The sequence below is a fragment of the Eubalaena glacialis genome, chromosome 2 (genome assembly GCF_028564815.1).
Source record: "Eubalaena glacialis isolate mEubGla1 chromosome 2, mEubGla1.1.hap2.+ XY, whole genome shotgun sequence".
Taxonomy (NCBI): Eukaryota; Metazoa; Chordata; class Mammalia; order Artiodactyla; family Balaenidae; genus Eubalaena; species Eubalaena glacialis.
In genome coordinates this window covers 120442316-120455411 of record NC_083717.1, presented here as the reverse complement: position 1 = coordinate 120455411, position 13096 = coordinate 120442316, and the positions used below count along the sequence as shown (strand labels likewise).

Here is a 13096-nt window from a genome sequence, read left to right as displayed (position 1 = left end):
CTTAGTTGCTCCATGGCATGTGGGATCTTCCCAGACCAGGGCTCGAACCCGTGTCCCCTGCATTGGCAGGCGGATTCTTAACCACTGCACCACCAGGGAAGTCCCTCAAAGTGTGTTCTTGGTTGAGAGAGCTCTGTGTGAGGTGAAGCAGACCAGTCAACTTAGATCATGTGGGAAGATGGAGGCAAGGAAAGAGATGATCAAAGATCACTTTTAAAAGTTGGATGAGGGACTTCCCTGGTGGCCCAGAGGTTAAGAATCTGCCTGCCAATGCAGGGGACACAGGTTCGATCCCTGGTCCTGGGAGATCCCACATGCTGTGGAGCAACTAAGCCCTTGCACCACAACTTCTGAGCCCGCATGCCACAATTACTGAAGCCCTTGTGCCTAGAGGCAGTGCTCCGCAACAAGAGAAGCCACTGCAATGAGAAGCCCGTGCACCGCATCGAAGAGTAGCCCCTGCTCGCCACAACTAGAGAAAGCCCGCATGCAGCAACAAAGACCCAACGATGAAGACCCAATGCAGCCGTAAATAAATAAAATATTTTTAAAAGTTGGATGAGTTCTCTTGGCTCTCCCAGATGATCTGCTCTCAAGAGCCCTTAAGGAGTTGGGTGGAGTTACTGGAGACCCATTAAGCAGTTATTTTTGAGGGCAGTGGGTGGATGAGGTGCCTGAAGATTGGAAAAGAGCCAGTCAGTGCTGGATTGCAAGAAGAGGGAAACAATGACCTTGGAAATCAGAGACTTGTCAGACTCTTGCCAATATTCCAGAAAGGATGGGAACTTCAGTCAGCTTTCAAGCATCCTGAAGCCTACTTGTTTAAAATGAATGGTGCTGAGAATTAGCCTCCTTCTCCCACTTCCTGGGCCCAACCAAGCCAGGGAACCTCCACCCTGTAGCAGAAAGATCATACTCTGGAACACCACCATGTGGTTCAGATCTCTCTTCTGCCACAAACCAGCTGAGTAAGTTTAGGTGTTACTTCTCTAACTCAGACTCCTCTCTTTTAGACAGGAAATGATAACAGTAGTACCTGTCTCGGGGATGTTGTGAGGATGCAATGAAATGATAACCTGTAGAGGCCTTAGAACTTGATAGCTTCCCATTCCTCTGGATGCCTACATACTTGACTTTCTACCTGACCTAATTCTCCTCCCCAACTTTGAGAATGCTCGAGATTTACAGGGGCGGAACTGATGGTGGGGCAATGGTGAAAATAAACCTTCATTGTTCCTGGGCTAAAGTCCCAGGCTTACAAGGTCCTAGGTCACACACAGGCTACATTTCAGGAAAACAAATCCCACTGGTCGAATCTCTTTATACTTGAAACTCTAATCAGGTTACAACCAGATGGCTTTGGAAAATCAAGGTGGGCCCCTCAAGTACCTTCAGGATACCTAGTGCCCTTTGCTTGGTATGGCTGGGGAGAATCCCAGAGCAGTCTCTGTTATAGTTCTTTGCAAGCATCCCTCCTAATCTCCCCCAAGCATTCCTATAGCACCTGTCTTTGTGGTCTCCAGAGCCTAGCCCTACCTACTCTGGCAGTTTCCTTTCAGAATAAGTATTTTAAATCAGCACAGGTCCTCTGCCTAAAGTTGTAATTTGAACAGAAAAATGGGAAACTGTGTAGTATAATACCATCCTTAGGCTTCAGTTGCCAGTCTTCCCCCCAAAACTCCCCAAACAAGAAATCCGATAATGGGTTACCTGTGAGTCTTGCGGGAGGCTGTTGGACTTTGTGGACCACAACTTAAATTTGTATCTCCAGAGTGGTGCCATGCTTTGAGAGATTAGCATGTTGCATGGTTGCCTGAATAAGGGACCAGACACAGGTTGCAAAAAAACATTGCTTCTAAATCAACTATACTCCAATAAAAATTTTTAAAAAAAGAAGAATAATAAAGAATTTCTGTAAAAAGCATTACTTCACTGCTGATTTGTATAATCATGAAGATATTTGCATTTTTATCTAGTCCTCATGATTATCCTACAAGATAGGTATTATTATCCTCGTTTTATTTATTTATTTATTTATTGGCCACGCCTTGTGGCAGGCAGGATCTTAGTTCCCACAGGAAGCGCAGAGTCCTAACCACTGGACCACCAGGGAAGCCTTTATCCTCATTTTATGATTGGGAAGAGCTGAGGTTCAGAAAGACAAGAGAGGTTAAGAGTGACTTTCTCCATAGACTTCCATCCAGAAAATAGCCTGAGTGCCAGGTAAAAGGCTTGCACAGCCCCATTGAATTTATATTCACGCCTTGACTTTACAAGGCCACCGAGCTGTAGAGTCATGACATCAAGATTCAAATTCCTTGAGTATTTCCATCAGAGAGCCACCAGGTGATAAAGGACTAAGAAGCAGAATGCTCTTGTCTGGTTTTGGGACCCTTTGACATCCTCCCAAATTTTGCTTCCTTCTGTACAGGGAGGGTCTTTACCTCATCATGTGGCAGGCTGCCCACCATTTCTCCTGTACATTTATTTGCTCATGTGGTTTTGCCGCAAGACATTTCTTTTCCTTCTTTCCCCCATCTATCTACAGCCTATGTATAACCTTCAAGGCCCAGTTCCTAAAATATGTCTTCCAAATGTTCTGTCTCTTCCATTCAGACTTCTTAGAGCACGTGATATAGCTTGCAGTTAGTCAGAATGTGGTATAGTTTGCTGCTGTTTTGGCCATGGTAGTGCTACCTCCAACTTGCCCTGTCTCTCCAGCTCAATTGTAAGCTACTTGAGGGCAGGGATAGTGCCTTATCTGTATTTGTTTTCTCTTTAGGGCCCAGCACAGTGACTGGCATATGGCAATACTTGAGCAGAGCAACAAGCATTTGTAGATGAAAGATTAAAACGTCCAGGAAGATTTTACTTAGACTGATGTGGATTGGAACAATTAGATTAGATTAATAAAAAGATGTATGTATGGGTGGACTTTCTGGGAGTGAGGATTTAACCCAGAAGACTTGCAGAGTGTCCTTCCATGACTCCGGCAGTCCTTCAGAAGAGGAGAGCCCCTGTTCCAGTCTCTAAAGAGGGTTAGATGCAGCAGGGCACAAAGGCCCAATTGTAAGCAGAGGCCCAGAGCAGAGGGATAACTTCTAAGACAGGACTGGCCTCACCTCTGGCCTCTCAAGGGAGAGAACACCCAGTCTATGCTCTTGGCCAATGAGGCGGCCTTGTGGGCCAGGCGGCATGGGGTTAGTAGAGGTTGGGCAGGGACTGAGCTGATAGGGGAGCACAGACCCCAAGTCAAAATAGGAGTGGTTAAGAGGAGTACGGGGCTTACCTGGTGGCGCAGTGGTTAAGAATCCGCCTGCCAATGCAGGGGACCCGGGTTCGATCCCTGGTCCGGGAAGATCCCACATGCCCGGAGCAACTAAGCCCACGTGCCACAACTACTGGAGCCCGTGCGCCTAGAGCCCGTGCTCCGCAACAGGAGAGGCCACCGCAATGAGAAGCCCGCGCACCGCAACAAAGAGTAGCCCCTGCTCTTTGCAACTAGAGAAAGCCGCGCGCAGCAACAAAGACCCAACGCAGCCAAAAATAAATAATAAATAAATAAATTAATTTTTTTAAAAAAAGGGCGCATGAGGGCAGAGAGGATCTTACCTGGCACAGGCAGCTCAGCGTCGGGCCCCTTTGCTGGTCTCATGCCAGTCCAGATCAGCAGCCTGGGCTTACTTTGCCTTGATCAGAGGGAGGGAGAAGAGTGGCCAGGCTCTCAGAGAAGACCCCACCTCTCCCAAGTCTAGCAGGAGCGGGCTTCAGCTTCTGTCTGTTCTGAGCTCTTTCCTGTAGGCGTCTGGAGGGAACACACAGATGGGTCGGGCTGATGGAACTGGCTGAGTTGGGGGGAGGGAAGCTTGTGGTGTGTGTGGCTCCCCTCATGGGGGAGGTCCTGCCGTCATCATCTTTAGACTTCTGCCACATGAAAGGCACTGGGCCTTCTGGTTCCTCATCCTCTGCTCCTGCCACATTTGACCAGTGGTGGTACTCTTCCTCTAGAAAACCCTTCTCCCTGGGCAGTAGCCACTACCTGCTCAACCCTAGTTCCTCCACCACTTCTTTGGCAGCTGCATCCCACCTTCTTCATCTGCCTGTCCCCAGGACTCTCTCTTTGGTCCCTCTTCTTTCTCTGGAACACCAAAGCTTTGTTTTGTTTTAAATTATTTAGTTTAGGGACTTCCCTGGTGGCGCAGCGGTTAACAATCCGCCTGCCAATGCAGGGGACATGGGTTCGATCCCTGGTCCGGGAAAATCCCACATGCTGCGGAGCAACTAAGCCCGTGCACCACAACTACTGAGGCTGTGAGCCACAACTACTGAGCCCTCATGCCACAACTACTGAAGCCCGCATGCCTAGAGCCCATGAGAAGCCACCACAATGAGAAGCCCGCCCACCGCAACAAAGAGTAGTCCTCGCTCTCTGCAACTAGAGAAAGCCCGCGTGCAGCAACAAAGACCCAATGCAGCCAAAAATAAATAATTTATTTTAAAAAAATTATTTATTTAGCCATAGTTAAAAACCCAAAAGGTAGAAGAAAGGCATACAATGAAAAGTAAACCTCCTACACCTGTTGTCCACCCACCCAGTTCCCCTTCTCAGCAGCAGTCAGTACCATCCCGGCTCGTGATTTGTTGGGTCATAGACCCCTTTGGAAATCTGATGAAATTCGTGAACCTATTCTCAGACAAATGCGTGACTGCACAAACGCATCGGATTGTACCATTTCACAAGAATCACAGACCCCTAAAGCCCATGTGTGGTTTGAGGCTAAGGATTCCAGCCTGTACTGCATCCTCTTAGCCTCTCCCTTAGTGGGTCCCTGGTGCAAAATGAAAATGCAGGGTTCCTTCTTCAAGGAGCCTTGTTCAAGCGACAGCAGAGCATTAAACTAAGCATGGGGCCCTGTGTGACTGCCCTGCATCTCATCCTTTCCTCTGGCTTTACTACCATTGGTATGGCAATTATTCTCCTATCTGTGTCTCTTGCCCTAACTTGTTTTGAATTTCAGACTCAGCTGTCCAGGGATGTATTTCTGAGCATCTCAAACTCAAGAGTCTCCAAAATGGAGCCATTTACCGGCTACCTCCCCTGCCCCCTAACTCCCAGTTCCTCACCATCCTCCCATCAGCTGCAACTTCTCCCTGTCTTTATACCCAGCCACTCAGTTGTCAAGTCCCACAGATTCTGACTCTAAGTTCCATGCCGCCTCTCCTTTCCCACTGCCATCTCCCTCAGCGTGGTCCTTCATTACCTTCCATGTGTATTACTGTGATTGTCCCCTAAACTAATCTCTTCAGGCCTTGCCTCTGCTGCTCCAGTCCATCTCCTTGCCTCCTCTTCCCAAAGGACCAGCCCCATCATATCGCTTACACACTCAAAACCCTTCAGTGACTCTCACTGCCTACAGAGTTGGGCACAAACTCCTTTGCCTGGCATTTAAGGTCCTTTGCAATAGGGCTCCCAAACTTCTTTTCGGTGCTCATCTCTTAGCCCTCCTCTTCATGTCCCTGAGGTTTCAACGCAACTGTAGGACCATTTGGTCCCTTAATGGGCCCAGTGTGTTTTCCTGCAGTTTACAATTTGCACTGCCGCTGTTCCTGGTCCCCCGAGTTTAGAGCTGGCTTACGCCACTATAGCCTTGTAATTTCTCTGGCCCTTTTACCACAGCCACTGCCCATGGCTCTGCCCATAGTGTCCCCTGCATTCTTTCTACTGTCCCTCTCCCTCTTCCCCTCATCCTCACTGAAGGGGAACCTCAGATGCAAGGCTGGATACAATCACCATTAAGTATCAAGCAGACGAGAGTGCAATCCCAGCTCTATTGCTTATTGACCTCAGGCAAGTTACTTTCTGTTTCTTCCACAGTAGAAGAGGTAGTGACACCTCATATAGTCATTAAAGAATTGAGATAAAGTAAATTAAGTCCTAAGGATAGTGTCATTATTCATATCATCATCTCACCACCTGTGCTGGGCTGGTCCCCCTTGGCTCCTCCCCAGCTGCAAGGACTCAGGAGACATCTCATCCCTCTTTCCATCGAGTTCTGGGAACCTGGGTGGGGTGGAGTGGAGGCCTGGCCCTCAGGTGCTCGGGTAGCTGTATTGTATGTCTAGGGGTGAGGGGAACTGCTGCCTCTGCTCTCTTTGTTCAGACTCAGCTCAGGCAGCAGCAGGCGTGGGCGTCCCCAGGGGAGGCAGTGACAGCTTCAGCTCTCACAGGGACCTTGCAGGTGACAGCTGGGGAGGTGCAGGCCAACCCTATCACGCCCCAGCTGATGGGCCTCCCTGTTGGATGTGGGCCCCACCTTGAATCAGCCCAGGTCACAGCTGAGTGTAGTTCTGGGTGCAAAATGTAGCCTCCAGCTTGCTCCTTGCCGGATAAGGGGTAAGGTGATGGGGACTTGGTCACTGAGTTACCAAATTAATTCTAACGGGTCCCTGCTCCTCTCCAGGCCTATTTTTTCATTGGCAAAGGGACAAGCTGGACTCCGTAAACTTTAGGGGCCTTTTGCCCCTTGTTATGACTACTCCAGAACTAAGTCAGATCCGGAGTCTCCCAAGAACCGTTACAGACAAGAAAACTCAGGCTCAGAGGAACAAGGAACCTAAATACACCCATCCCTTCCGTGGGGGGGCTTTGAGAACAGAGAGTCAAAAGTGAGCAAGTGCAGTAGAAAAATTCTTTATTGAAAAGGGAAGGGTGGCCCCCTTGCTGGTGCCTCCTGGGACCTGGCTAAAGGCGGGTTGCCACCGCTCAGCTCTTCAGGCAAAAGTCTCTGCACACCTTCCCCTTAACAACCTTAAAGGGGAAGTGCCGTGGTGTAATGGTAAATCACAATCAATTCAGAAGAACAGCGCTTCCAGGCCCTTGCCTTTAAGAACTTCTTAAAGGCAAAGTGGACAAGTGCAGCAGATCAGAGCCAGGACGCTTTAGGAAAGTCTCAAAGAAGCGGCTCCGTGTCTTTACCTTTAAGAATCTCTTAAAGTTGAGGCATATTCGCGCTGAGTACAAAGGTGGAAAACTGTAGAGGAGTTTACAAAGCACTTTTCCAGTTCTTGCTTTTAGCATCTCTTTACGGGAGAGGTGGTCAAGCGTGAATTAATAAAAAAACAAAATACCTTGCAGAACTACTTCCCTCCCCGCCCGCCGGAAGCCGCCCCGCCCAACAGTCGCTGCGCGACCCCCGCGGGTCAGCGTCCTCGCCTTCCAGGAGCCCCGAGGCCGGGAGGTAACCGGGGGGCGCGCGGAGCGGGTGGGGCGACGCCCGCCGGGGTCTGGGGGCGGGGGGCCCGACTCCCATAGTCACACCGGGGCGTCCCGGGAGTTTCTGGTTTCCTAGACTGTCTTCACAGAGGAAGCCGGAGCGGGGCGGGGCGAGGGGGCGAGCGGAGGGCGCGGTGACCATGGCGACCGCGGTGACCATGGCGACCACGGTGACCATAGCGACCGCGGCTCAGAGCACGGAGAGGTCGTGACACGACCTGGAGCGCTGCTTGAAGAACTTGGTGTTGCGCGGCACCAGGTTGGCAAGGAAGCGCTTGGCCTTCTTGGTGAGGCTCTCGCGGCGCGTGGGCGGCGCGGGGCCCTCGGGCCTGCCCCACTCGGGCTGCGGGCCCCCAGCGCGGTTCGAGCCCCGCCGCAGCCGGATCTGGCGCACCGCTCCCTCGAAGAGCTCCCGCGTGTTGTGGTGCAGCGCGGCCGACGTCTCGATGTGCTTGCAGCTCAGTGTCCCTGCCAGATGGCGGCCCTCTGCAGGAAGGGACGTGTTCAGGCGCCCGCCCGCCCATGGGGCTGCGCTGGGCCCGGGGCCGGGCGAGGCTGGGTCTGGGGGGTCCAGGGCGTGCAGTGGAAAGGGATTGGGGCAAATGGATCTCTTGCAACTGATGGAACAAGCAGGGATTAAGTGGAGGGCGGTGGTGGTGTGGAGGGGGAGGGAGAAAGGGGCCTTGAGAAGAGGTGAGGGGGAAGAGAAGGGAGTCTCGGGGCCCTAGGCGTGGGCATTGAGAGTCTGCCCTTAGCCTGGGGCTAACTGCAATTTTGTGCACCCAGGAGGGTAAAAGGGCCTTATGGAGAAGAGGTGTCCTGGAAGGGAGAGGGTTCCCTGAGATTGCAAACATGGATGAGGTTCAGGGTACTCACCCTCCAGTGAGACCTCCCGGGAGCGGGCCAGGTCACTCTTGTTTCCAACGAGGATGACAGGCAGGTCATGGTGGGGCCTCCCAGCCCTGAGCCGTAGTAGGGTCTCTGGAACTTTGGAGAAGCTTTGTCGGTCGGTGACTGAGAAGACGATGAGAAAGGCATCCCCCGTCTGAAGGCAGTGGTCCTGCAGCCACCCCCCTGCATCCCCCTGCAGATGGGCAGAGAGTCGTGGAACGTCAGGGCTGGAGGCATGGGAGAACCTGCCCAGCACCTACACCTCAAGGATGAGGAGCCAGGATGTGAGGGAGAAGCCACCTGCTTAGGACACAGAGCTAGTTAATGGCAGAATCTCCATACTCAGAGTGTGTTTGTGGAGGAGGGAGAAGTTTGTAATGTGAGCCCCACATGGGCGAATGGGGGACATAGGATCCTAGACTAGGGTAGCCCATCCTACTTTCTTATGCTTAAGCTCTTAAAAAATGAATGCTATTCAAGTGTGTGTAATCTGGCCTCTCGTTTCTGCATAGTAATCATTTATGTCCAAATATTCACAAGTCCTCACTTTTTTCCCCTTCCCTGACATTACAGAGCCCTGAGCTTCTGTCCTCTCAGATCAGGATCTTCTAGGCTGAAAAATGTACAGAGGGGGTCAGTTTCAGGGTGTTCAGCCTGGCTTGCAGTTGCAGGGTTTGTCAAATCCAGATCCTAACTTTCCTCTGGGTCAGAAGATCCTGGAAACCAGACAGCAGCTCTCAATGCCATGGTATGTGCATAGGTGTGAGCCTTTGCTCTCTGAGACAATATATATGAAAGGTCAGGTTCCACTACATGTTAAAACCAGGGGCTGTAGTCCCACCAGCCTTCAGCCTTCAGCCATACTTGGCCCCTCCTCAGCTCTCCCAGGTTTCATCACCTGCTTGCAGCCACATCTTAGTTCTCACCTGTTCCCAGATGTCATAAACAACTAGAGTCACTTCCTCCTTATCCACCATGATGCGTCTCTCATAGGTGTCCTCTGTTGGGAAATAGGGATAGGGAATAGAGCCCATTAGGAGGCTCCCCAACACCTGTAAGACCTGGTAACCAGGGATGCCTTAGATCCCAGCACCAGGGACCCCCTCCAGGGAGGTTGCCACAGAAAGCATTGAAACAGTTTCTCTTAGGTTCTGGCCTCCAGGACTGTTCATGCCTTGAGCTCTTACATCCCTGACTAGGGCTCCAGAGGCACCCTCAATCCTTGCAGGGCTCCCCCAAATACCTGGGTTCTCCGGCTCGTGAGCACTGTCTCCCTGGAGACCACCGAAAGTGCCTGCTAGGGTGCTCTTGCCCACGCCGCTCTCCCCCACCAGCATGACCTTGAAGATGCCATCCTTTTGGGTGGGGGCTGCCTCTTCTGAGCCCAGGGAGTCAGAGGAGCCAGGGGATGAGGTTTGAGGTGGCCAGTCAAGTTCATCTACAGCCTGGGCCCGCCGCAGCTGGTGCTTGTAGGGGACAGGCATACTGCCTCTTCGTCTGGGGGCCCCCGGGGCAGGGGGTGGCCCGCCCCGGTCCAACCCTGCCAACAGTTTCTCTGGCTTCTTCAGCAGTGTAGCATCTGCTTCTGGGGCGGCAAAGAGAAGGAAGCTATGAGTGGGGTAGGCCTAGACACCTGCAGAGGACTCAGTCCTGGCTGCTCCAGCCTCAAAGGCCCAGTCGATGACCGTGACCCAGAAGGAGCTGAGAATCTTTGGTCCGACCTCTTCCACTGAACTCCACCAGAAGCCTGAACTGGTGGGGCTCCCAGGGGCTGACCTGAAGGCTTGCCCAGTGTGGTTCCAGCCACAACCCGTTCAAAACATGCCCCATGCAAGGGAGGCACCTGTGTGCAGGCTTGCACACCCACTCACACTTCACACTGACACACAGGCACACCCCCAGACTAGGCCTCTGGCCGGGGGCTGCCCCTCCTTCCACCGGGAGGCCCTGCCCCCTCCTGCTTCCTGCACTGATGATCCCCACACAGGGGATAAACTGAAGCTGCTGCCCAGGTTCTGGGGTTGGGTACTGATAGAGTCAAAAACTTTGTGGGGAGCCTGTTCCCAGGGAAGGGCCTTTGCTCACTGAGATGTGTGTGTTGGGTCTCCATGGGTGTGTTAAAGGGGCTGCCTCTTCCCATGGCCCTGTAGGTAAGCATCCCCCAATGCATGTCTGTATGTGAGAATCCTTCTGCACCCCTGGCTGTCCCTGTGAGTCCGACAGAATATTGTGTTCATCGTGAGGCTGAGGGAGGGAGAGAGAGGGAGGGAGGAGGAGAAATAGCGAGAGAGCAGGAGCAGGGAGAGTGACAATGCACGGGTCAGGGTAACTGGAGGAGGAACCACAGACATAACAAAGGGGGATAGAGAGAGGCTGGAAATAGCCCAGGATCAATACTTGGCTGGCAGCCAGGGCCTCCAGGAGCCAGAGAAACCCTCAAAACAGTTCCCCAGGGTAGCCCCCTGCCCGTGATTCCCAGGCTTGTGGGCTGCCCCTTGTCTTTCCCCCTTCCCTCCTGCCCGTCCCAACCTCTTGGGAATGAGGCAGACCTAGGGGCTAAGTACCAGTTTCCCCAGGGAAGCCCCCGGTGATGGGTGAGGTGACATTTAGGCAGCCCACCTCTGCCCCCTAGCCCCCCACCTCAGCCGAGCCCCAGTCCTGGTGTGGGCAGGAGGCTTCCCCACTTCCTGAGTTGCTCTTCTCCTCTTGCTGTTTGGGTTCGAGCTCCTTCAACCCCTAGTTCTGACCTCCCCACCAAAGCTTCAGCTCCCACCCCCATGGTTGCAGCCAGCACCTGCCAGCTCAGCCCTCACCTGGTGTGGGCGTCCCTGGCGGGGAGGCCCGGTGGCTGCCGGCGGGGCAGAGTGCTGTGGTTTCTGTGTCCGTGTCCATGTCGGTGTCGAGGTCTGTGTGCATCGGTGTGCGTGTGCGTGTGCAGCCTGGCGGCTCGCAGCACCCGCTCCCTCACTCAGCAGCACTGTCAGCTTTTCCCTTTAAATACCACCCCCCATGCCCTCCCCCTAGACACCTGGGGAAACAGTCCCACCCCCTGATGAGGTCACATATGCTAATGAGCCGTGATGTCAGCGGGATTCCCTCCTTTCTGCCCCCCCCCCCCCCGCAGCCCCCTTTGCATCGCTTCCCTCTGGGAGCACACACACTGCGGAGTCTGGTTAAGACATGAACAGAACAAAGTCAGAGGGGCAGAAGAGACGGGTTCAGAGAAGTGGGGTGAGGGGTCAGTGGGCAAGGGAGCTGAGGATGGGAGGAGGTAAGGACCCAGGGCCTGGGTGGTCTTTCTCCAGGAGCCAGGACTATGCGTCATTTGTCTCCGTATCCCAGCCCCTTAGCCCAGTGTTCAGCCCGGAGTGGGTGCTCAGTAGCTAAATGGAGGGGCTAAAGGAAGAAACCAAAAAAGACGCAGGGACAGGAGGACAGCCACCCCGCCACCAAGCTTCTCTGCCACCCCCTCTTCCCCATATTACCCCTTCTGGGCTAAGGCCCACAGCAGTACCCATTTCCCAGCCTGGCCCCTAGGCAGATGGGGGCTTTGAGGAAGGAGACATGGCTGCTTTGTTTGGCAGCTTCATTTTTTTACTAGGTTCAGGTGGGTACAAACCATTGTGGGGACTCCTTCCCCATCTCTCCCTCCCTGCCCGGCCCACCAACCTCGTGTTAATCAGAGCAGGAAAAAGGGGAGAGACAGCCCTCTAGAAGAAGTTCCCAATCCCCAGTGCGGGTGCCAGCCCCCCTCTCAGTGCTCTCTGGGGCAGCCCCAGGCCTTCTGGGCTACACAGGGCAGACACACAATGACACCTACCTCTTGGGGGGGAAGCCAGGATAGCGGGGCTCCTTTACTGCTCCTTTTCTGCCCGGTCCCTTTCCCTTCAGGCTCCCACTCTTGTCTTCCTGATGCCCCCAAGGACCCAAACACACATTCCGATTTCCTGGCCCCTTCTCACCCCATTTTTGCCAGATGCTGTGCTAAGCACCTTCCTGCATTCTCTCCTTTCATCCTCATGACCCTGAGGCTCAGAGTGGTGGGTGAGTGGCCTGTCCCCCAAATCAATCATGCAGCTGGAAAATGGGGACACCAGGATTCCCACCCAGATCTTTCCAATGCCAAAGACTGTTTTTCGTCTCTATGCTATGCTGCCTTCCTTGTCTTAAATATTCCAACTGTCTCCTATTATTGGGGACAATCTATATTGCGATCTTCAGTGGACTTTTCCAATTGAAGAAGCGAATAGTGATCTCGGGATTACTAGTGCAGTGACGCTTCACTTATGTGGAGGTCAACTACAGGGTAACATTGTGGGGTCTAGAGGGAGCAGAAAGAACTCTTAAGCAGCTACAGTCTTCATGTGCTTCACTCACTGGACAGACTCTACAGTCCTCAATCACAGCCTACTTGTTCTTACTTTATTCACAATTTTAATGTGTCCATGTGTGTTCCTGTGCTCAAAGATTAGAAGCACATTTATAGCAGCTAGTGACCCCTGATGGCTTGGTAGCAAGGGAAGCAGTATCACAGAAAACTTTTACTTTTTAAATTTTTAAAATTTATTTATTTATTTTTGGCTGTGTTGGGTCTTCGTTGCTGTGCGTGGGCTTTCTCTAGTTGCGGCGAGTGGGGGCTACTCTTTGTTGCAGTGTGCGGGCTTCTCATTGCGGTGGCTTCTCTTGTTGCGGAGCACGGGCTCTAGGTGCGCGGGCTTCAGTAGTTCTGCCCTGTGGGCTCAGTAGTTGTGGCTCGCGGGCTCTGGAGCGCAGGCTCAGTAGTGGTGGCACACGGGCTTAGTTGCTCCGCAGCATGTGGGATCTTCCCGCACCAGGGCTCGAACCTGTGTCCCCTGCATTGGCAAGCGGATTCTTAACCACTGCACCACCAGGGAAGTCCCCACAGAAAACTTTTAAAGCAGTCATAAGTAT

At 52.8% G+C, this 13096-nt stretch overlaps 1 protein-coding gene across 1 annotated transcript; it reads right to left on the bottom strand.

Moving 5' to 3' along the window:
- Window positions 1-7463: 7463 nt before the first annotated feature.
- Window positions 7464-11080, bottom strand: REM2 (RRAD and GEM like GTPase 2). Its single transcript, XM_061182355.1, has 5 exons — window positions 10978-11080; window positions 9408-9749; window positions 9091-9164; window positions 8150-8357; window positions 7464-7759 (listed from the first exon to the last, which is right to left on the bottom strand). Exons 1-5 carry the CDS (start codon window positions 11078-11080, stop codon window positions 7464-7466), a joined length of 1023 nt encoding a protein of 340 aa, XP_061038338.1.
- Between the last annotated feature and the right edge of the window lie 2016 nt (window positions 11081-13096).

What these genes read in the sequence shown, in the direction of transcription:
- REM2 (XM_061182355.1), bottom strand. Translation starts at nt 11,080, where the DNA reads ATGCACACAGACCTCGACACCGACATGGACACGGACACAGAAACCACA. An exon ending in TTTATGACATCTGGGAACAG is followed by an intron (nt 8,358 to 9,090) that starts GTGAGAACTAAG and finishes GCCCATCTGCAG; the next exon opens with GGGGATGCAGGGGGGTGGCT. An exon ending in CCGGGAGGTCTCACTGGAGG is followed by an intron (nt 7,760 to 8,149) that starts GTGAGTACCCTG and finishes CCCTTCCTGCAG; the next exon opens with AGGGCCGCCATCTGGCAGGG.